The sequence below is a fragment of the Lepisosteus platostomus genome, chromosome 1, assembly GCF_059453375.1.
Source record: "Lepisosteus platostomus isolate fLepPlt1 chromosome 1, fLepPlt1.hap1, whole genome shotgun sequence".
NCBI classification, from domain to species: domain Eukaryota; kingdom Metazoa; phylum Chordata; class Actinopteri; order Semionotiformes; family Lepisosteidae; genus Lepisosteus; species Lepisosteus platostomus.
The window spans coordinates 1,564,259-1,589,577 of NC_142611.1; the positions used below are offsets into that span (position 1 = coordinate 1,564,259).

Genomic DNA, 25,319 nt, shown 5'->3' on the forward strand with positions numbered 1-25,319 from the left:
TGTTCAATTATTATAAGTGTCGCGCTGGATTTTCACATTCTCCATTAAATTCAGGGGCATTGATTTTGAATGCCGTACCTGTGATGATCTTTTCATGAAGAATAGGCCACCACAATCTTGATTGGTTTGATAAGAAAATGGTGTGAAGAATAAACGTTTCTGATCATGTATATTAAGACGAAGGTAAAGTCTATATTAAAGCCAGAGTGCCTGCTCAGGCCAGAGCTCATCCTGGTGCCTGTCGAGTTCAGAGGATTAGTCCACTGCAGGGAGTTCCTCCCACTTACTGTACACCGCTGGGTGGACTGGAGCTACTGGGTAAAATACTTCATTGAATTGCAGAACCCGAAATCTGTCATTTACAAGTCCACACTTTATATGCAGCCCCAGAAAAAATACAGTATGTAGATAAAATCTTCCATAAAAAATTTTGATAGAAAATCTCAGAGGGGAATGAACCATTTTACAATTTAATAATATGGCAGAACTCAATAATTTGTGTTCGTTTTGTGTGATTAGAACATCATTCCTTTTTTACCGGCATCTTAAGAAACCTACATTATTTGAAATGTTTCTTTGCATGTATTAGGATTTGAAACTGGCCGAGGAATTGAAAACAGAGTGTTTCATGTGTTTGTAGTTGGAGCTGTCACGTGTGCGAAGGGACAGACCCTAATGTTCTTCCCAAAGGTCTTGTCATTGGGTTGATACATACGATTGAGTCTGGACTGGTCACGGGCAATTTGGGTGAATTGATAGCGCATTTCAGAGATGGTGCAAGGATGGGCCCTGATGATGTTCCTATTAGCAACATTCCCTAGTCCTGCTCTCTTTGATGATCTGTGGCAACACCTTTTGTCATTATAATGAGGAACTGTTTTTTTTAACACCTCTACAGTATGTGCAAAGCATGCTCATGTTGGGACATAATCTTCGGGCATCCCCATCTCTCCTAAAATCAAGCTCAAAAGCCTTGGTCAGTATTGCATGATAAATAATTAATACATTTATGCAACATCGAAAAAAATATTGACTAATCTGCAATATATTTAGCTTCTCTGATGACAGGCACAACACAATAAAGCTTAAAAAGATTTTTTCATCCTTTTCTTGCTTTTGTTTATTTACTGTATATTATTGTGTCCTTTACTTTTGTCGAAGTTGTCTTAAAGGTAACCTGATACAGCGAAAATACAACATCTGTGGAACAGCTTATTCCAGGTCTCATTTCAGCCACGGACAGAATTCTTGAGAAGCAACCAGTGTCAGGTATTGCTGAGAAATGGAAGGAAAGAGCTTCACATTCCCTGTTGGACAGAAAACTAATAAACATTCAAAAAACAATCAGTATGTAGTAATTACACATTTACACCATTTATTAAAATTATTTTATTTACATGGCTGTGTAAGGTATTCAATCATAAATGTGTACATTAGAGATAATTACTTTTCACTTTATGATCTGGTAACTATGATATGAATGTTGATAGCGTTCTTTTCCTAAAAGGGAACAATACACAATCTTTCAAAGAAAGACATATTATACAGTAATACAGTATTTCAATGACATAATGTACTGTAGTTCAGGTGGGTAGCTGCGTCAGCATGCGTAGACTGCAAAGGAGCAAGTAATAGGTTTATTCCATGCTGAGAAACACAACGTTTTGGCCATGCTGTCACACCTGAAGAAGGCTCCACGGCCAAAGCTTTGTTTTCTTTCTTCTCTTTTCAGCATGGAATAGACCTATTACTTGTTCCAATTACACAATGTGGCTATTGCAATAAGAAAATCTCAGTGAACACTTTTTACTCCATTTGATCAGTCGAGCAGTGAACCAGGTTATGCTTTAATTAGTGTGATATAAATTCACATTTCCCTCTTTTATGTCTACTTTAATACCTGTCAAAGAGTATTATTCCCATTTAGAAATGACAAGCACTGAAATGAGTAACAGCCTTTAAAACGGCAGCTATCTCTAATTCTTACTTTTTAATACGATGACAATTGCATAACGGTCTACTTATAAATAAAATTTTACAACAAAATTATTCTTGTACGGTAAAATGCAAAGTTTGAAAAGCTGTAATTACTCAAACTTGACTTATGTTGTTAACACTGACAACAATCAGCACAACATAAACATTGGGAGTTAAAATTAAGAGACAGACGTTTCAAAGACATCTTACCTGCCAAGAAGAAACTACACTTACACGCATGGGCGTGTGCAATGTTAACAGCCATTGGAAACAAAAAACAGAAAAATTTATAATAATAATAATAATAATAATAATGAAAGGCTTTACTAACATTTTCCTTGCTTACCATAGTCCCAACAAATGAGTAACCATTGTAAGGTAATAATGACCTTATCACGCTTAACTCTCAGAATTACTGACCTTAGAAATAACACCATCAGGTTATGCAAACTCCTTACCATAACCCTCAATGAAATGTTCTACAGCCAAGAGCCTGTGATGCAGATGTTATTACTGAAGAAAACAGAATGCTTAGAGTGTGCAACACAAGGCCTGTAGAATTTGCAGAGTTTGATCTCTGTCAAACCATGACAGGCTTTTAAAGTTTGTATAACAACAAACACAATATTATAACAACACAAAAGCAAGCTCCTGCATTTCTTCTGAAACCAATTTTTATGCAAATAAATGTCTTCCTCTGTTATATTATTCTTCAGGAAGACATCGTGATTTTTTATCACAAAGGTAAATACAGTACACCATTGTAGGGACTAATAGACTGTAAAAAGAGATTCCAATCCAAACATTTTATTTGCTGCGGGTTAGTTCCCATAAACCTCAAGTGCTGAAAAGTTTTGTTAAGAATTTTGAACTGTGATGTTCACTAGGTTTTCTAATAATTGCTTATACCTGTTTCTAACAACATAAACAAAACAGTAATAAACTGCTTATAGATAGCTATAACAGGAACCCCAATTAACATGTAACCCATATTTTAAATGCATTATGTGAAACTAACAGTTTTACCAGGTTCGGTAAAATCCTTGATAATTGCTCATTAAAGTCCCATATTCTGCGTTGTCATCTAAATTAATTCAGTAATTAATCAATCAACTAAATTAGAGTTGATAAAGCATAAAAATCATTCTGTTCAGAACCTTACTGAATATATTTACTCGAAAGTGGTTTTCCACAAGGATATTAGCTACTACAAATTTCTATAGCAATTTTGTCTCTTGACATTATCAGAAGGAAAACAAGAACTATAATTTTGCCAATGGCTTTTGCTGTTTGCATGGTTAATGGCAGCTGCTCTATGGAAAACTTTGCCTCAAAGATAAAGTGATGATAAAAAAACATCCAACATTTGACTGACCTGTGAAACTGAAACTTGATACAGTACATGAGGATGATCTGTTCATAAGGTAAACCAAATTGTGTTTTATTGACAAGTCCATTACTTTGGGTGGTTACATGTGAGGACAGCTGTAGGGGAAAGTCTAGCTAGACTCACATCCAAAACCTTACATACTGTAAGAAAAATAAAAACAGCTTGCCAAACTTTGCTTTTTACATCACATTGATACAACAGGTGATCAAACGTTTCTTGAGACATCACATACAATGGACAAGGATGACAATTGATATTAGTAGAAAAAATGCACGTTTTACAGAAAGCAAGGAAAAATACAAAAGCACAGCTTTTGTCATTTTAATAATATTGCAATCTTACAAATGTATTGCATAGAATCTGTAAGAAAATAGTTTTTTTTAATTCTGTCCTTATTTAACTTATTTTACAATTTACAGTAGTAAACATAAATAATAAGCAAATAAAAATGATAGTACAGACCAGTTTTATTCTGCAATACTCAGTACTGACATTAACCCCTGAATACATGGGTTTCAGTTGATATACTTAAGACAATTAGCAGACAGACCATCTATAAGTAGTGTTATTAATTATATACCCCGCCTAAAACACACGGAACAAGGAAATTTTACCCCCAAAAATCTAAAAAAACAACTTGCAGCTCATCTCTGATCCTCTTTTTCAAAACACCCAATTCACGAATCTCTGTTTGTGTGGTTTTTACGTCTTGGCTTGCAGTTATAAACCATGCAACAGCACACAGGGGAGAATGCAGGCCCGCCCACCTCTGAGCCAATCGTCTTTTAACAAGTCACAGGCAGCATAGCACGGATTGGAGGAGAGGGGTATCCCTCACCCACTGCACTGTGACCCTGCAAGTACCTGTCAGGTCACTGTGTAGTGTGGTTAATTTATACTCAGAAACAATCAAGCAAGTACCAGATTACAAAATGTCAAAATGTCAGATTACAAAAGGTTTATTTCCCATCATAACCCAGGAGGCTTCAAAACACAACGCGTTCTATTGATTTGCAAAACCTCACGTTGTGTTTTCAGTGCCTCACGGTGTATCTTAAGTAGATGGATGTACATATAGACCTAAGCCCATGTGATTAAAAATGAAAGGCATTGCTGCTCTGAAATCTTTCTGATTCAGAAAATGAGTCTAGACTCCCCGGGTCTGAAATAGATGGGTGGGATTAGGGAGGCTGATTTCTTCATCAAAACCTGGGGGGTTGTTTAATGACCAGAGGTAGGTTGATACCTTCTGTATTGAATTAGGAGACCTCTACCCCTGAACTAGGCTGTAGGCTGCTGTGTGTAATGTTTTTTCTTGCAGGACCCTGAAACTCAAGGAAGACACCAGGGACAGATCTGGATTAAGGTGGTCTTTATGCAGCTTGCAGCTTGGAGCCTAAGGGAAGCCCTCTGGATGCAGTTCTGAATGACCCCCTGGGTGCATTTGTCCCATTTTCCTGATGTCATTTTTGGTCAAAAGATTGTTGAAGCTGTCAGGACTGTCGGTTGCACGAGACCAACAAACTCCTACACTTAAATGAGAAATTAAAAACAAAATCCTGTTGAGAGGGGAAGCTCTTTCCTTAAAAAACAAACAAACTAGAGCGTGTTCTTGAATGTGTGACTTGTGCAGGTGAGAACACGCAAGCAGCCAGAGACACAGATGCAGCACATGTGGGGTTAGTACTCTGCATGAAAGATGTCATCGGCCTACAGGACAACCACAATCACTTTATTGTTTTGGGATCATGGCAAGAAAGCAGAAAGAATTTTGGGTGTTTTAGTGTCTAGAAAAGCACAATAGGTTATCAAAGAAGAACTGCAAGCCTGTTTTTTTATTCATCTTTTTGCTTTTTGTTTTAATTTGGGATGTCATGTATTGTATTGGTAATCTCATTACCTTTATAGAAAAACAATATTTGATGTCATTACAATTTATCACAACAGTACTGTCACAAGAGAACATATATCAATTTACCCTTTTAGGCTAAAATGTCTTTCTAGTGCAGTATTTGTTTGGTAAGTCTGATGACAAGATGCTACTTTTTTCCACACAGACACCTGTTAGACTTTTGTTCTGTTCCCCACAGCCACTGCCTCCTGCTTGTGTCGACCACAGGTGACAATTGCTACTCTATAAAAGAACAGGCTGCAGGTACTATAAGTGCATTGCAGACACTGAGAACGTTATTCTGATCTTTAAAAAGACAATGCATGGCCGAGAAAAGTAAAATTTCGAAACAGGAACTTTCTTGTCTGTCTGTTGCTTCCAGCCTTGTTGGGTGCAGTTTGGAAGGCCAGCCGTGGAATATGTTTGCAACACACTCTTGACACGGCAACAATGGGTGGCTTTATGACGTCGTATCACTGACTTTAATCTGTTTTTGCATTACAGCTGACGTCATGAAATGCTTGAAAACAAGCCCACCAGACTGGCTTGGGATGAACGTGTAGCAGACTACGGCTTGTCGATGGAGCTCTGACTTAAACACAAATGTCCATGTGTCAACCTGAACATCTAACAGAGCCATTTAACATAGCTGAAATGAAGATACGGCCTTATTTATGACTTCCTTTAAGTAACGTCCCAGCAAACATCTTTAGATGTATAGTACATGGTGTGAAGCATAGAAAAAGATTTTTCTAAATATTATGAAAGCCCAAAACAAAGACATAAAAATATACATGACTATGTTAACTAAATAATATAAGGTACTACCAAGCATTCTCAGATACATGATTATTTAAAACTTGTATTATTTTATTATTGATTTGGGTTGGATTATATACATGGCATTATTGTGCTTTTAGTTGAACAGTAGAGAAATGCATACTGTGTTAGAAGTCTTGTTGATGTCATTCAGGGGCGGAAATTCCTTAAACAGAAGAAAAACATGTATTGAAGGTCTCTTTTAAGGTTGTAAATGATGTGCTTTACCGAGAATAGCAAAGGCACCTGTGTATTCATTTCAGTTTTAGAAAATATATACTAGATCCTAGCCTCACCGTGTGCGCTGTGTTCGAGTTCCTCGCCTGCAATACCTTCTCCTTGTGTTCGTTAAAAAATTAAAAAAGGCAACATTTTTGCTCCTGCGCAGTCTGGAAGATTCGGCCTTTGGAAGCCACCTGCAGTTTTCCTGATTTTCACTTAGCAGAGAAAAAGCCAAACTGAGAGGACAGTGACCAAAGGCCTTTCTGGTGGAAGAACCTCATCCGCTCGCTCTCAGCTCCAGAGACAAATGTTGCTTGTGGAATGGCAGGTGGAGCCCATCCCGGCTGGGGAGAGGTACAGCTTTCCATTGGGGCAGACGCACAGCTCGTACACTGTCTGTTTCGGGACGGTGGAACCCGGAGAAGCCGCCGAAGTGCCAAGTGGAAGGTTCCCCAGTCGGATTGTGTTCGCGTTTAGAAATATCTAGGGGGAAAAAAAACATACTGTACTGTAAATGGAGCACACTGGTTTATTTGTATTGACTCACAGGCACCATGTCACTCATAATCTCTTTGGACATAAAACGAAAATCCAAATTAATGCAGACAACCCCAAGTATGGCCAAAAAAACACACCCGAGTACAGAAAACCATTACAGCTTTTAAATGGTGTGTTCAAAAATGGGTTTTAATTCTGCTGTGCCTCTGCCGGAAACTTTTACTCATCGCCTGCAACATGTATTTCATTACAGAGAAATATTTGTTTGCGTTGTTTGCAGAAAAGGAACGTCAGTTCCAAAATGGGGAGACTTACGGTACCTCCGCTGACTAACAATAAATGATATTCCCGCTGCAAAAGCGGAACGATAAAGAATGTTGACTATTTGCTGCTGGCGTCTCCCTAAAAAAGTGATCTAGGGTACTGTTGTGAGAAGGCTGTGTTCCTGGAGCCCGTCCTGGGTGTTAACTCAGGGAATGCAGGTTGAATCTGAATGGATGAATGGACGAATATACAGTACACTCGTGTGAGTCTGCGAGCATAGAAATAAAACTACCACGAGCAGTTCTTGCTATTCTTATCCTTATTCTTATTGACACATATAGTGCGTTTCTGGACTCTCCACTCAAAGCGCTTTACAGGTAATGGGGACTCCCCTCCACCACCACCAGTGTGCAGCCCCACCAGTACGCTCCCCACACAGCAGCTCTCAGTGGGTTGGAGAGCTGAGGGATGAAGCTAGTTCAGAGATGGGGATTATTAGGAAGCCATGATTGATAAAGGCCAATGGGAAATTCGGGGAAATGTGTATTTCATACTGTACATGCACTTATATGGTATATATACAGTATATACAGTACAGTATGTCTATTTCTTTGGCATTTGTATCCACATGCAATATCCACCAGTTGTTAATGCCGATTTTTGTTATTCCTCAACCTGCCAAGTGAAAAAATAAAGGTGTAAGAAATGTAGCCCTTCCAAGGTTCTTGGGACGAGACGTGCAGGATTATGATGCAGCCTATCAAAGTGTCAGGGAATGGATGCAGTAAGGCTGCCTAGAGAAAAGGAAGAGGAATACATATTGCTTCACAATCCACACCTCAGAGGAGCATTTCACAGGTGTGCGTGATGATTCATGTGGTTCGTTATGCCAAGAAAACCATGTTGATCCACCAAATTCTATTAAGTCAAGCAGTGTTTTCCTTCAGGTGCAGGATGAAAGGCTGTATTTCTGATTTATATTCAAAGGCAGCTGGATGGGCTGTCTTCAGATGCAGTGGTAGAGCATACATATTATAAATACAATAAGCCTAGCAGGTGAGGAAATCCAGTTTTCCGCAGTGCAAAGTCAAATGTAAAATGGCTGAAATTAACTTCAAAGCAGCTCTAAATCTACTGTCATTTCAATTCTCTCCATGAACACAATAACGTTTTCAGCTAAAGCTTATCATGACTGTAAATGCTAATGTACACCAGAGCTACTCGACCTGTGACCATTCCAATCCATTCCAATTGTTCTGATGCACCTGGAGATCGTTAATTGCTAAATTGATCCTGTTAAAACCCCTTAGTGGTACATGCCAATTTCCTCCTGGAATTTTCTCCCCTTAAATATTTTGTTATATCTCTGCAACAGAACATAGCAGAAGCCTGGTTTCTTACATTGAAGCTAACCCCCCTGGCTTTGATTGTGAACAGTCACATTTATTTTATCTCTTAATGTGTCCGTTCAGCAGGCAAATGTATAAAAAAATAAACAGCAGGCATTTTTTTTTTGTCTTCAAAGATCACATTTTTCCATTTTGGCTCAAAATGCTGATTAAAAATTGAGACAAATTGATCAATTTGAAGAAACTCTGCAGAATTTTTTGTGAAGACTGGACCTGGAATGAAATTTCTCGCATACCCCCAAAATGTATAAAAGTTATTGAAAGCCAATAAAAATATGTAGAAGCTATTGCAACTGCAATAAAAAACCTTTTTGGCTAAAGAGCCTTTTCTGCTGTTAGGCATTGAGAAAATGACCACTGATAAAAATCTGATTGATTACCCTCTGCTGTGTCAATAATTGACAGCTGGATTACAGCTAGAATTCCTTTCAGAGGACGTCCCACCCCTTACGGGCTCTGATTGGCTTAAACTACAACGAATGACAGCGTTTGCCACCAATCAGACTAGCTTTTTCGAGGCGGTGAGTTTCAAAATTCAGTTCCGATAGGCGATACCTCTCAGTTTCCTCCAGGTCTGGAGATGAGTAAGGACAGCATTTTGTGGATATATTTCTGGTCTTACGGATGTCCCGCACAAGATAAAAATGTGGGATATGTACATTTTTTTTGCTGGTTTTTGCTTTTGCCATTATGTTTGGCTGGGTTATTGATTACTTATAAACAGTGTTATTGTGATCGATTGCCTTGTTGTATTTCAGTTCTGAAAAAGGTTTTGTGAAGCTAAGGTTGTCTATTTTCGATTGGTATGAGCATTTCTGTAAAGGTTTTTTGTTTTTTTTTGGCAAAATACTATGAAATGTGATGTGTGTCTTAAGTAAGTATTGACCAAGTACGGTCCCTCAGGTGGTTCCGCGGAACATTATCAATCACATTATGAGGCAGCTGTTTGTAGCAAAATCCCATAATGGACTGGACTCGAAGGGCAGCAGGCTAAGCAACACTGACACAGTTATCTGAGCTCTGTTCCTTGTTCATCAGAGCACATTGTGTAGTGAAATAAACAGTTTTGGATTTTATTTAGATTGTTGCAATGCATTTTGTTTGGGTGCACAGATATGGGATTTTGCACCTGTGGATTAATTAAAATATGGACGGTGAAAAGATTTGGGATGGATCCTTTCTGTTGATGAAAGCAGAAAGCTGAAAAAGGCTTTGGAAAAACTGAAATTTAGCTGAGATGGTTTTTAATTGGTAGAATTCTGCATTTTCCCCAAAAGTAATACATGGTTTTAACCATAGCATGATATTTATTAAAAATAAAAGTTCAGGTACTATTGGAAGTGTACATTTTATTAATATTGCTGCAAAAGAGATACACTTGTTTCACAGGCCAGTGAAACCTGTCTGAAGCTATTAGTTTCTGTCATTAGAAAGGACTTGGTGCTTTCAGATTATATTTATGCAGTGATGCTCTTGTGATCAATGAAAGACTTGCAATTATGTTGGTTCAAAACAGTTTTAATGGATGAATTACCTGACACTAAATGGAATATAGGGTTTATCCTTGACTACACCATGCTGTCCTACCCAAGTCTGATAAGCAACTTGGGCTATGTTACCAAAGTTAAATCAGAAAATGCAATCTCATTAAAGGGCTCTTCCTGTTTCTTCAGGAAATACTAAAGAAGATTCTGGATATTTCTGCTTGTGTGGAATATTGTGTAATGTATGTTTTCAGATACAAAAGAAAATTACTGTCCCTACAGCAGATGGTATGTTTTCTTATTTCATACTGAGGTCCATATTGAGTGCGTAAAGCATGTGGATGAAATGTGATTATGTGATAAGAGCTAAATAAGACCGGGCAAAGATGAATATTCTCAAAGCAGTGTAGAGTAAAATACATAGATGTAGCATTACAGCTATTCAACGGGCAGCACAAGCCTCTCATCTCATGACATGTAATCAATTAACCATTTTCTTTTGGCTCCTCACTGTTCGATATACATACTGTATTGTAACACACTTTTTTGTAAAATATGAAGAAGAAATGGTACATATTTTTTTACAACAGCTGCAATATTCATAATTATTATTGGTATTGCTACTGAGCGCTTGTATTGTTGAAACTCTTTTTGAGAAAGGCACTGACCATAACTGGCATAACAAAGAGAAAACTCATGGATTCAATGAAGCCAAGAACAGATGTAAAAGCTTTAAAGAGAGGTTTCAGAGACCACATGAGTTACAGAATTCTTAACCAACTGAAAAGCATTGTTGTTGCGTGCTGCCGCTGTGCCAGTGGGAGCTACAGTGGCAGCTGCAGGCCTTCGGGAGTTTCAAGTAGACCACACCAGCAGAGAGCACTGATGGTGCCAGTGGCAAATTCCCAACAAGGGAACACGGTGAGGCTGAAGGTGGGAGGGGATGAGAGAGGTGAAAGATCCCGTCTGAAAAGCACTACCCAGAGTGACAGCTAGTAAAGAGGCATCTGTAGCTGTGCACAGCCCTTGTTAGTCAACTCTAGCCTCGTCAGTCTCAGAGAAGCGCAGGGACAGCACAACCCTTATTACTTCAAAGGTATATACGGCTCTCACTATTCCCAGAACCTGCAACCATTTGTGAAACTGTGATACAAAATGCCAGAATACCATTAGAAAAATACAATAATATACAGTACTTGAAAGGAATTGAATTGACTTGATTCAGTTCGCATTGCATTGTCTCTGGTGTTTTCCTTTCGTCCATCATCTAAAGGTCACTTATACGTTGCAGCAACCTGGAAGCACAGGTCAGAAACTTGGCCCATGAGAAAACCTACATGGAAATATGGCACACAGCCCATTGCACATTCGAACCCAGGAGCTATGAGACAGCTAACTGACTGCCTGCCAATCTCCCATCAAACCTTCAGTGTGCCAGGTGCACTGAAAGTGTCTCAAGGCAAAGAAAAAAATCTTTTGATAAACATGTACAGTATATGCCAGATTTGTTAGATGAATTCCTTGAAATTCCTCGCCACATTTCCATTTAAAAGGTTATTTGGAATAGATGGCGACAACGTCATGTACTGTAGAACACAATTTTACTACACTGAAAGACTTGGAGACAGATTTGAGATTTTGCTGCATAAGATATTTTTGATTCTGAAACAGCTCTGTGATTCTCAGAGACGCTTACAGAATTGACTTCTAATTTTCTTAGTAGGGGAAGTCTACATAAATGGGGATGCTCTTTCCAAAATTGTAAATGATTTTATAAATTGAATAGTTCTTGCGAAAATGTCTTAATATTGGGATTATCCATTGCTTTATTCTTATTATTCTAAGTTTAACATTGCTTTCATGAACTATCTGTGATGTCTCTCCTCTCTAAGGGAACAAAATTAATATCAACAATATTACTTTCCATGCCTTTATTTTGCTCCCCCTACAAGGTTACTTTTGGATTACAATTTTAGCAATTTATGTTCATCAAGGAAGCCTTTACATTATACATTGGGTTTTTAAAGACAGATAACTGAAAATAATTTAAGCATTAGCATCTGAATGCATCAAATGAGAAAAATGGCCTCAAGCCTGTTCATGGTCCTTCAGTTCATAATATCCATCTGATTCAAGAAGGGTCCCACTGAGCCCAGCACGCCGACTCTGGAGGATTAAATGTCTTCTTTTGAGTGCATCATCCCAAATATGTCTATATGCTAATTTTAAACACGCGTTTATATAATGAATAGCAGGAATGATGCAACAACATCCGTAACATTGCACCGCACCGAGTGAACAGTAATTGAAGGGGTATAATCCAGTCTAAAGGTGGACAAGAAGGCGGCAGAGATAAAAGAGCTGAAGCTCTCTTAGTTTAAGTGGCAGTTACAGTGATGTATTGCTCCTCTCCTTCAGAGCTGAATAAATACCCCTCCCTCTTTCTGGAGTAACACAGGTCTGCAGATGTGACAATGCAGCTGTGCTTCAGTAATTCAGGCTCAGGCCCGTCGGCCCTGTCCACGCATTACCCACTGTCTGGGAGCAGCTGTGGTGAGAATGAGCCCTTCCTCAGAATTCACCAACCATCTGCAATACGTAGAATATTTAAATGTGTGCGGGAATGAAAGGCAACTTTCTGCTGGGAGGAAGGGCGCTATATATTTATAGTAGGAAAAGCCTACCCCATTTATCAGGGCAGCGAGTAGGAATTGAACCTAAATAAGAGAGCCTCATTTTCTTTTGGATATACTGAGAGGTCAAAATAAATTTAAAAGAAAAGAGGTACGAGCTCCACTAATTTGAATTCATTATTTCCTAAATAATGTCTCTTTAAAAATTACTTCTTGACAACTACGGCAGATCTGCGCAGATTGCTGTCACAGAATTAAACTGGAAATCGTATTTTTCTTAAAAGGTGCGCAACGTTCTGGTCTTCCTTTTTTTTTTTTACTGCAGTGCAAATCGTTTTTCACAATTTTATGAAAGTAACGTTCACTACGAACTGTGGGTTTCCACAAAAAAAGCAATAACCATGCTGCAAATAATGAGTCGATAATTTAATTTTAAATTGAATATAATGTTTTCAAAGAGATTACCCTCCGAAAATTAAGAAAAAGGGGGATTATAGCCGGCAAAGTAGATGTGCTGTGTTTTTAACACGTATGTACTGTGCCCCCACACTCCAAATAAGAAAAGACCAACATAACCCATGAATACCACACGTGTTAATTAAAATGTCAAAAAAGGACAAGGTTATTTTGATTGATGCTCTAATTAAACACTGATGAAACCCTCAAAGCCGCACACAAGCTCACCTCTCCCTCTGTAGACTGAAGCTGCATCTCTTTTCGACAGGTAGCCTTGAAGTCTCCTGCATCCGCACTAATCTCAACCCCCTTAGGAGCCTCCATTGTGAGGGTCCTCGTTGGCGATTCCAGCCTGCAAAATAAGCATTGATGAATAAATGTCAAGCTATTCAAAATGCCTCCCCATGTCAATGCATTTTGCCTCTGTGGTATCGATCCTGCAGAACAGATTGCTCTATGGGTTTCTCTAAACAATAAACTGACTCACAGGTCTTCTCTGTTCAAATGAAACAGGGGTATAATTGCTCAGCATGTCTCAGCCTTCTTTAGGTACAGTTCCAAATGTAAAGCAATGTTTTGCTATCGATTGGATTATGATGACTAAAACTCTCAGGATAAAATCTGAAGTCGTACTGAAATGACCTCAAGGGGGTGTGTGGAGGTTAATGGCAGCAGTGCTCTGGTGGGGTGAAACGGGCAGAGGAAGAATAAAGTGAGACCTGGATCCTAAGCCCTTCTTTTGCTGGCCTGACGGTTTAAGAAAAAGCTTTGTCTGTTCTTCTCTTTGTTAACTGCACGAGTGCTAATGTGTATTTTTGATAATAACAGGGTACTGCAGATTCAGCACTGTTATTGAAGGGAAGTAAAACGAGGAAGATAAAAAGTCTGAATTGCTGCCTAGTACACGACTTCAACAAAAACAAATGACAACTTAAACAATTTCTTTCATTACGCTAGGCTGTCCCAACATTTCACACTGTGGAAACATCTGTTGGGACCCTGAACACTACAATAGCAAAGAAGGTTGTGATAGTTTTCTGGAGTGCAGTGTAATTGTGCATTTTGGTAAATTTATATTAAAGAAATTACTGAACAGTAATTTGAAAACTAAAATTACCCACACCAACAACAAATCAGTCCCCACTGTGTAAGCTGTATCTACACCGGAGGAAATAATTCGTCGTGGTGAGACAAGATTACATTAAAATTAAAACAAAGGTGACCTTTCTGTCCTAATAAGGTTTTAACACTGCTCGTTTGGAAGCAGCCATCTAATGTTGAAATGCTGCATATAAAGTCCAGTAATTGTCTCAGTTCCCGATGATTCATTTTATTTCGTAAGCTAATATCTTTAATGGAACGAGTAATAGGTTTATTCCATGCTGAAAAAAAGAAGAAAGAGAACACAACGTTTCGGCCGTGGAGCCTTCCTTTGCAGCCTACACATGCTGACGCAGCTGCCCACCTGAACTAATATCTTTAATTCTGTGTCTCGAACACAGGCAGGACTGGCAGGATTTCCGCACTCGTTTTTCCCTGGCTGCTGAACAAATTCATACAACACAGTACTCGCGTGGTGTGGTGGGTGAAAGCTTTGTTCGTCCTTTGAAAGCAATAAGAAGCGAGGATTACTAGGAAGAGAATGATCCTCATTAGGTTGCAGTGGTGCAGGCGGTGAGCACGAGTGAGGGGCACGAGTGAGGGGCGTGCCGTCTGTCGCCTACAGTAGGCCGGATCAATAAAAGGGTGGGAAGGGTCCCTCTCCGATGGACAGGCAGCCCCAGATCAATCATGGAGTTTGAAGTGTGGGAAAGGACTGGTGCCTGACTGAGGTCTAGAAACTATTTTGCTAGAAGCAGGATAATCTGTTGCTTCAGAACTGATTTATTATTTTGAAGTTTGACATCAAACAGCTGCTTTGCATACCTCCCAGGAATCTACCTCATAAAGGTCCAAAGCAATCCCACACTGTTGTATTCATACTGTATGAAAGAAAGATACATTTACTGCAAATTGTATTTTTAGATTAATTCCAGAGTATGTGACAGATTTGGAGTGTTATGCATTTCTCAGTACCTTAATTGACCATGAGTCTTGTCAGAGGAAGATTATTTTTTAACTTTTAGAAAATGGCAGAGTAAAATGAATTTTCAAGGATGGAAATTTCTGTCTTTTTAAAGTGTAGTAACAGAACTGAAAACCTGAATTATAAATGATTCTACTTTGAAGACGAAACATTCCATCCTTAAAAATCTCAAAGCTTGTTCCTCCACTCAAAGCTGCCACATCACTGCTTTGTTCAACTTCCTGGACCACCACTTCTGTTCAGTCAATGATTTATAAACCACCTTTTACCATGATTAAATGCCGATTAAAAAATAGTGACATAATTGGGAATTATAGGAAGTAATTTCATGCATCACTGTTTCCCATTGACAGTTTAATCGATACTGAAAGACACAGGTTACCATACGCCACATCCCTGATGTCTGAACAGATGGGCATTGTGATTCTGACAGACAATAACTTCCAGCAACACATGCGGCCCACACAGAAACAGTGCTTTATAATGCAAGGGATGATACAGAACGTGGTGGCATCAGATTCATTAGGGCATTACATTATTTTATTAATCTAACGCCCTACCACAGTGTGATCTGTATCTAGACTTTGAAGCATTAGCCAATATGTAATTATTTGCATAAATAAATCTGAGTCAGATTCCGTTTCAGTTTGCTAACACCTCTTCTGAGACCAATACACAGTGCCAAATACTTCTATACTTTCATTGCATTATGTAAAGGTCCCGGAGAGTCCCCATCCAGTTTGTCTTATAGTTCCTCCAGTTCTAAAGATCAGCAAGGCCTGTGAAGATGCTGATCAATAAAGTTTGCTCCCAGATCTCCAAATTATTTAACAAATGACCTGCTTAACTGATAACATTGAAATGGTTCCAAATCTTCAGAAATGAGAGATGCTACTGTAGGTCCTCATTTACTGTATTTCAGCACCACAATACTTTTAGATCCTGACTTTGCACATCTGAGGTTTGAGTGCTTTTGCTGGAAGAAGTAAATAGCTGTCATTCTTTTTGTTCTGAAAAGTGCAAATGACTTGCATGGCTGAGAATAGACCCCTCTAGACCACACAGCGACTGCAGGGGCCTTTTTTCGACACTTTTTTTGAGCCACTGTCCTTTGCTGCTGCCGTCTGCTGAGTCTGAAGTAGCTCCCTGTGTTGACCCCCTCTCTGCCCTTTAGGATTTGATATACCTGGATCAAATCTCCTTTCAGTCTCCTTTGTTGTAGACTTAAGAGATTTGGCTCTCTGGGACCAGGGTTGGAGATCTCGAATCTAAAGTCATTTTACAGTAACCACAATTACAGCACTTCTTCAAACTGTTAGCTGGAACTGCTAGTGAAGATGGCGTCCAGTGCCCAGTGAAGAAGGTTTAAGAAAGCTTTTTATGTGGCTGAAAATACCTCGTTCTTTATATACAGTAGCAAAAAAGCATGGAGTAATTAAGTACAGTAGGAGATGTTCATGTGTGTTTTTGTTAAGCACAAATTACTGTAGGTCTATTAAGGTGTCTAAAAATCCTCTTAAGGAACTTGATACAGAAAGGAATGGGTTCTACAGAGATACAGTAGTACTATTAACTGATTTGTTGAACTTTACAGAGCTAGTATTAAGCTTGGCTAATAGAATTGGTATTCGACCCCACTCTATGCAACAGTAGCTGTATACATGTGTTTGTTCTACTGGCCTGACTGCATGCCTCTAAATTCCGGAACAAGAGGTCAGTCCATATTTGTCTTACTGGAAGAAATGCAATAAAAGGCACTCATGCCATGTCGCTCCGAAAATAGGCATTCCTGTGTTTAGGCAAATGGGAAGCAGATACTTTTGAATCCAAAAGTCAAACGGGAAAATTAAAAGCAGAGAGGGAGACGAAAACTACTGTATTTGCATTTTTTGTTAAGGGAATGAACATGTATTAGTAGAAATCATTCCTCAAACAGAAGAGACGCATCGACTGAGGTCCTGCGTGTTAATTATTTTGTTTGAATGTTGTGTGAGTTAGAGTACATGAAGCAGGACATTTCTGTAAAGGCAAGGTCCATCACATTCAACTTACAGCACCTCACAAAACAGAAGGCATGCTTTAAGAATAGGAAGGGGACAAGGCTATCGCACCCATTTCCCTATAAATGCTTCTTTTAATCTTCCTTTCTTCTTCAAATTGCTTTTTTTCCACTGATCATAACCGTTTTAGTAACTGATGTGCCCTCTGCCTCTCTCCTTTCTTTGAAGAAAAAAACTTAGTGGAAGGTTGGTGATGTTTTAATTGACTGCGTTCTTTTCTGTGCGTGTCTGTAAGGTTCAATCAATACAAAACATGCACTCATCCAAGGTCAATGAAAAGTGTCTGTGTGAGATCCACAGAAGATAGAAGGACGCTAATTGAAAAGTTTATGACAATTTGCACTCGACTTGTTTCTAAGCCAAAAACTGTCATTAAGACCAAGAAATTAGGAGAAATTCAGAAACACAAAACACCCACAGAGCCAGCAAAAAGGGAGTGTAGTAAAATGCTAATACATACTGTAGCTCTAACACCTACACTTGTGTTTAGGATGACTTCATGGTGACTGAACAGTACCTCATGCTTAGCATTATGTAAAGTAATTGCAGATTTACTGTAAAATGTGGTATAATTTGGTAGATTAAAACAGATTCAGGGCTTGGATCTAAAGTTCTTATGTGATAAGGTGCACCCTGTCCAATGGCATGCGTATGTATACGATGGACCTCACCTCCTTGTCCTTTGATTTGGAAAACAATCTCAATGCAAGTCTAATAAATTTTCCAGATTGCTCCAGAGTTCCTTGCCTGATCTGAAAATCATTATGTAAATACATGATACATTTCCATGAATGAGGCACCTGGAGAATTGAAGACTTTATTAGCTGTGAAATCTGGATTTCCTTAATGAGATGGCTCCTTTGATACCACAGATAATGGACTCCACACAACTCACTAAAATCGTCCCTCGTGCATTTAAAAAAAAAAAACAGGAAGGCAGCACATAAAGCAGTAGAAAAACATAAAATTTAAGGCTTTTAAAGTAATATTTGAGCATGCAAACCCTTTTTCCATACACTCTTAGCAATCAAGAACAACCACTGATCACAGTAATTAATTAATGTTCATGGCATCAAATGGCTTAGAAATGCCTTTAGATAAAATCCATGAAATAAACTCAAAACAGTGTTATGCCATTATTAGCTAGCATTTCTTGTCACAGCTAATTTTCTGTTGGATTTTCAATAGAAAAGTAATTTTTGTTCCTGCTTCTCTTTTGCAACTCAACCCCATGTCGCTCTGGATGAACAGAAATGTAAAGCAATGTCCCAGATGCTTATCCCTTAATGCCCTTCTCCTGTCGTGTCAACTGTCTTAAAAGCATGCCTGGATTCACCACGTCAGAAACTCAAAAAACTGCTCACAAAAGGGACAAAACAATTTCAGGTTTTTTTTTCTACACGTTTTCCCTTTTAAAGGAATTGATTTTACTCTTCAGGAATAAGCAGCTTTCAGATAATGGATGGATTTGTGGCCTTGCATTTTGATGGATGGATGGATTTTGGTTTTGCATTTTAAATCCTTCTAAATGAGGAGGTGACCGACAAAACCACATTATGCCACAGTCGTAAGTCAGTGTGTTGTACAGGGAGCATTTGCATAGACAAGTCTAATTGGAAGATGCGCCCTATGGAGTCGGCTCAAGGCAATGTGGAGCACAGAAGTTTTTCAGAAGGGTTCATGTACTGGGATTTAAAAATAATGGGAATGGAAGGTCGAAGAAGGACTTAAGGCTGATTCCTATCAAAACGCTTTCTCTTCTTTTAAGATTTCCTGGACAAATCCAGTAAAAATATATTCCATCTACTTCAGAGCAGTGCCGTCTAATACCAAAATGAGTCCCAGGAAAGATCACGTCAAGGTTTGCTGCAAATAGAAAATGCTCGCCATGTGCCTGTAAGCTTTCTAAATTAAATCCCTTGTACAAGAAATCAATTGGCTGGGTTACTACTCTTTTCAGTCAATTAGATTCAGACCATTTCTGAGAGTGAGGCAAAGTATTTCCTTCACAAGAAGTGTCATACAGTGCACTTGTTGTTCTCCTGAACTGTAACAGTCTTGCCTTACACAGGTTACACAGTAGATAGGCAAGCTGTTTCGGTTTTTGCTTTCTCCATAGCCTTTTCATAAGGGTGGATATTTCATGCTGGCAGCAAATGGATCAGACTGATATTTTCAGACTACGAGAGAGAAGCTACAAGACTCATGAAAGGAAATCTGAGATAAGTAATTGCTGCATTGCAAAGCACTTGTCACTGATTCCATATGTTCTCAATGAATATAAAGTAAAGTCACAATGTTTGCATGCAAACTGCGGTGGGCCTTTGTGTACAAATGAGACAATTTGCTGATCATTAGCAACTAATTGGGAAGCTAAAATATCAGCCTCCAACATGGGTGTCAACAGTAGGCATATTGATCGCATTTAAACTGCTGTGGCAAAGCAGCTGTTTCTCGTTTCCAAAGAAAAAAGGTTGACTTAACTCGATCAGTATGAAGTCAAATCATATTATATATTGGGCTAATTCTACTATCCCCAAAGTACTGTAATAGGATTTAATATTACTTGTAAATCAACACATAACTGATTTCACTATTAACAAGCAGTCTAAGTTTAAGGTTTAATTAAAGGTTAGCTGTTATATGGAAGTAAGATAATGATACAAAAATCTAATTCAATATTGTAACACGAAGGAGCTGATTAAAAAGCCCAACAAAATGATAGATCATCAATACGCTGAATGCAAACCAAAGGAGGGAAAATATTTTAGAGCAATATGTGCAGTACTGTAGCTCAGGATACCATGTCAGAGGAAGGACAATGGTGCTTTGGAATCAGTTCAAAGTAGAGCAACACAGCTATCCCTGGCCTTAAAGGAATGTCACACAAAGACAGATTACAGAAATTGAATCTCTTAATCTTGAATGAAGACAACTGCAAGTGAACTTGACAGAAGTGCACTATTCAAAATCCTGAAAGGTACTGAAGTCAACTGAGAGAACTTCCTGAGGACAACTAGAGATAAACAGTCCCATAAATGCCAAGTAAAAATTAATGTGCATTCAAGCTTTAGAGAGAAGACTCTTCTTTATACAAAGGGTTTTTGGTGATGTGGAAGAAACCACAGCCATAATGTTGATGCAAGAAACAGACAGATGACATTCTTGGATCAATAAATGTTTCTCTCATTTCTGTACTCACACTATGTACTGTATACATATCTGCCATGCATTGCAAGCCAACTCCTTATAGTTTTGATATGACATCTAGTTAATAGACAAATCCTATCCTAAAGATGCAGAACTCAACTTTAAATACCTTCACACATTTTAATTAAATTGCATACACGTGAAGCAGAAACTACTCTAGTTTGTCAAAGTAGTCCAGTTCTTTCCCTCTGACTACACTATTACTAAACACTTATTTGCACCAAAATGCAGGTCAGACCTCTACAGCAGAGCCACTGTCATATTACAGCACTAATGTGGTGTAAATTACAAACATTTGAGAGTCAAGCTTTCTGAACTCAAATGCCTCCTTAGATAGAAACAACTGCTATAGAAAGAGGCTAATCTAAGTTATAGTATATACTTGCAAGGAAATTCTCAAATAATTCCCATTATAACATCTCATCTGTCTTCATGAGACTTACAGAAAGGGTTTTGCACATTTTTCTTAATGCAGAAACACCTCCACGACAATGTTCCACGGATGTTTTTTGGTAATTATATTTTAAGATAGCAGCTAACCCAATGCAGATGCAGATAAGCAATTTATAGTGAAAAATTAGCTTTTTAGCTTTGTGGATTTGTAGAGAAGAGAAATGATGTTAATGAGGAACATCCAACAATAAGTCAACTGCCTTTAATTGGTAAAATGTGATGAATTAACTACTACAGACATAAGTCACATTGATTGTTTTTGTCTATTTTACCTTGGTTGTTGTGATGGAGTTCCTGAAGATTGCTGTGAAGATCATTGTGGATTAAATATTGCAAAATGAAAAGCTGTTAATATAATAATAATTGTTCAAAGAGTAGAAAACACTAATGGATGCACATTGGAAACAAAGATACAAGGCAGCTTTGTAGGATAGAATTATATTTACTATTCCTAATTGAGATAATAATAATATGACAACACACTGTGTACTCTTTGCTTAGTGACTTCAAATATGTGGAGATTTAGCATTTTAACCCCAAAAAAACTATTATTTTCTAAATACTAATTGTTTTGGTACCCAAAACACTGAAGTGCTTTTTTATTATTCAAAACCTGCCACATGCGTACTGTGTGTGTATATACTGTATAGTCATGCTTTTTTATACATCTAAGAGCTGTAGGAAGTGCTGTGTGGTTTATTCTGCTCTGCTCAAACACATTTGAATCAATAGATCACCATGTGTGAGACATGGGGATTCCTTGCTTCGGAAGTTCCCAGTTGTGCTGCTGGCGATGCCTCAGGGGAAAAGGATCCAGTTATGACTGGGGATTTGACCAAACCAAGTTGCCCCTCATCATGGAGTCTTCAAACCTCATACTTCCATCTGAGGTCCAGAGCCACATGAGAAATCAACCCCACACTCCCGCAAAAGGGAACTCAGGGCAGTGATCTGTGGTTCCAGACAAATAGTTTAGAGAAAGCAAAGCAATCCTACAAAAATAATTTTAGAGGGGTTTTGTTTCAAATGTAAGATGAAATACTGCAAAGGGGAATATATTGCATACTGCTAGGGAATCTCCCCTTTCTTACTTGACAACTGACATTCTACAGTTCCTACACAACTGTGCAAAAATCTTATACATTTTGTATTCTGTTACTGTAGTTCAATCTATTCCTCTCCTCCTTAATGCAGAAACACATTTCTATAGGGGTATACTGAAATTGTAAGACCTGTATGGTACAAAAAGCAACCATTTAGTGTTTTGGACAAATGACGTTAAGGACGAACACCTGGCAATGGGTCAGTTAGACTGGATTGTTAAATGTGATGGATTATCTGTACTGGAACTGTATACTGGCAGCTCATGTCTACTCATGTTTGCCTTGTGATCTTGAGGTTTGTGATCAGTGTGAATTAAAGATGATAAAAGACAAGCCTGCTTTATTCTTTTAAACCGTGTTGATACCCATTTAAGGATATTCTTCAAGTGTAGCCACAATTTAAGATTGTATCTCCTTCCCAGTTTAGTTGCCTACAGCCGAATTCTAATTTTGAGCCTTTCAAGCCATTGCCAGAGTCAACAGGTATTCTGATTAACAACCACAATCAGCAAGCCACGGGAAAAGGACAGTGAAATAATAAAAAAAACAACAACTTTAAAGTGCAAGGACTTTAAATAACATAGAATATGCGGAAAGGGTAGACACCTCACAGTCTGTGACCTCACTGGCCTTTGAACTTTGAACTCCTGTCAGGTCGATCAGCCCTGTGTAGCTGGAGGCTGCATTCTGATAGGCTCTCTGCCTGACCAATGAGGATGAGGCCTACGTCTGTATTCACATGCTGCCCAATGAGAGAGCTCAAGAGGGCAGCACTATAGCTATTCCAAGCAGGGGGTGGCAGTGGTGCCCTATGGTCAATAATGATATTTTCAAACACAAAACCATTTGAAACGGCAAGGATGATTGTATTGTTTCTTACTATAACAAAACTAGCGGTTCCCAAACTGACGAAACCCCCTTTTTTTAAATAATACATAAACCTTTCCTGACTTCCTCCAGAAAAGTAGCTGTCCCTTGGTACCGCCCGAGGGACAAGCGTTTGACGCACGAAGTCATTATTGACTTAAGACAAACGTCACATTTCCTAGTATTTCACCAACAAAACCCAAAAATCTTATGTCAATCGGAAATAATAGACAACCGGAGATTCACAAAACTGTTTTCAGATCCGAAATACACCAAGGCAATCGATCACAACACCGTTTGATAAATGGCAAACTTCTAAAGTGCGTCGATGAATAATCCATATCCCAGCAAAACATGACTGCAAAAACCAGCAAAAAAAAAAATCCTCTGTTTTTACCTTATCTGGGGCATCCGTGAGACCAGAAATCTATCCACAAAAGGCTAACATTTGGTAACCAGGTGGGGCTGCACATTGGTGGTGGAGGGAGGTGTCTGCTACCCGAGCCTGACGGGACCCAACAAGGTATGGGGTTTGGGCCTGTGTTCGGTTCGGTTTTTCACATACTGTACAACTTCAGGTTTCGTTTTCAAATAAGTGAAAATGAATAGTTAGTATTTTGTTTTAAATTTATTTTTATTATAAGAAATTCATTTTCATTCATTCATTTTGTATGCTCGCTCGTTTTCTCTCTCTCTCTCCCTCGTATGTGTGTAGCAGATCCTACTGTAACTGTTCGCAATGGATGAAATAAAACAAAAACTCACCAAGGGAGAACTGCTCAAAATGCCAAATGAGTCGGGGACTGCTTCGGTATGGAAACATTATGACCTAAATACCAGTTTTTCTCAGCGCATAGCATTTTCTATTAACTTGAGCGCATACCAGCCAAGCAGATCATTGTAAAACCATTTCTGTGAGAATCGGTCTCCATGTGTGTCTACTCACTCTGAGAGTTCAGGTTTCAAACTTGGCAGTACCATTTGGGCTTGGTTGGGTCTCAAGGTCTCTGGTACGGGCCTGGTACGGGCCAGGTTCGGGCTTCAATTTCATGCCCATGCAGACCTCTAGTCCCCATTCCTTGAAAAGCGCTTTGAGAGGAGTGTCTTGCGATTATTATTAATCTTGCGCATCTCCAGACTTGGAGGAAACGGAGAGGTATTGGCTATTGGAATTGAATTTTGAAATGGACCGCCTCGAATAATCTTTGAATACAGAAAGCATTGCCTGCTGGTTTTTTTTTCTGTATATTTGTCTGCTGAGTGGACATATTAAGAAATAATTGTAAATAAAATAACACTAATTGTTTACATTTAATGCAAAGGGCTTTAGCTTTAATTTAAGACCTGAACCAGGCTTCTGCTATGTTCTGCTGCAGATGTAGCGGAGCTCGTTCGGACACGGTGACGTCATCGCCCTCCCTGCGCGTCGCAGGGACCTCAGCTGCCTGGGCTGAGGGAGGTCTCCTTTAGCTCATGCGGCTGACTCCCTGTTGCGTTACGCCGGAGACCCGGGTTCGCGCCTCAGGTGTTGCGGGACGAAATGGGTGGCGGAGGGCACGAGCCCGCGCGGAACCGCGATGGTCACACAGAGATATAACAAAACGTTTAAGGGGAGAAAATGCCAGATGGAAACTGGCTCTGGAGGCCTGTATCAGCAAGGCACTAACCTCTTTATCCACTGCAGGGTCACGGGTGAGCCCGAGCCTATCCCAGCAAGCAGCAGGCACAAGGCAGGGTGCAACCTGGATGGGACACCAGTCCATTGCAGGGCAGACCTGTCAGTATGTTTTTTGGATTGTGGGAGGAAACCCCTGTGAATGCTGGGAGAACATACAGTACAAGCGCCACACAGACAGCACCCCATGTCCAGAATTGAACCCAGGGTCCCAGTGCTGTGAGACTGCAATGTTAAGCCATTCAAGGCTCTTTCCATTGAATCAGTTTTCGATGTTTGGAAATCACCCCTCCTCAGTGGGATCCCGTGACACCTGCCTGCTGTTGTGACACCAACGTTTTGGTGGTCAGGAACGAAATGACTCAAGTCTTTTTTTTTAAAGCGAATGACCAAGTGTGCTCTTGCCAGTTGCCACGAGGTCTCGGAGCAGCTTTCTATGACTAAGAGAAGAACTACACCTTGCAGCAAGTATTGACTGTACTGCGGATGTTTGCTCTGCAGGTTGGAATGAGTTTGGGCACTCACCAGCCCTGTGTCAGCTTCAAGAAGCCTGATCAATTTCCATCTCACTCTATCCAGCATGAGCCAGCAGGATTAGCTGACATACAATGGTGCACACCTCTCAACTTTAAAACACTATTAAAGCTGATATTACACCCCTCCCTATAGGACTACAGAGGCAGTAAACAACAAAGTAACTAACCCCCTATTACAGGAGTGAAAAAGAGCACAATTCACCGGGAGCTGTGTTTTTCATGTTAAAACTTCACAAATGAGAAAGAATACAAGTATGTTTCATAGGATTAATCCTATCATAAGTAA

At 39.2% G+C, this 25,319-nt stretch overlaps 1 protein-coding gene across 1 annotated transcript in view; it reads right to left on the reverse strand.

The window, feature by feature from the left end:
- Positions 1-1,350: 1,350 nt before the first annotated feature.
- The window catches only part of sgcz (sarcoglycan zeta), a 209,529-nt gene continuing 185,560 nt past the window's right edge, over positions 1,351-25,319 (reverse strand). Inside the window, exons 7-8 of the mRNA XM_088633812.1 lie at positions 13,272-13,395; positions 1,351-6,782 (exon numbers count right to left, since the gene is read on the reverse strand). Of these exons, the coding sequence (XP_088489938.1) occupies positions 6,591-6,782; positions 13,272-13,395 (316 nt within the window). The 3' untranslated portion in view covers positions 1,351-6,590. The remainder of the gene's footprint in view (positions 6,783-13,271; positions 13,396-25,319) is intronic.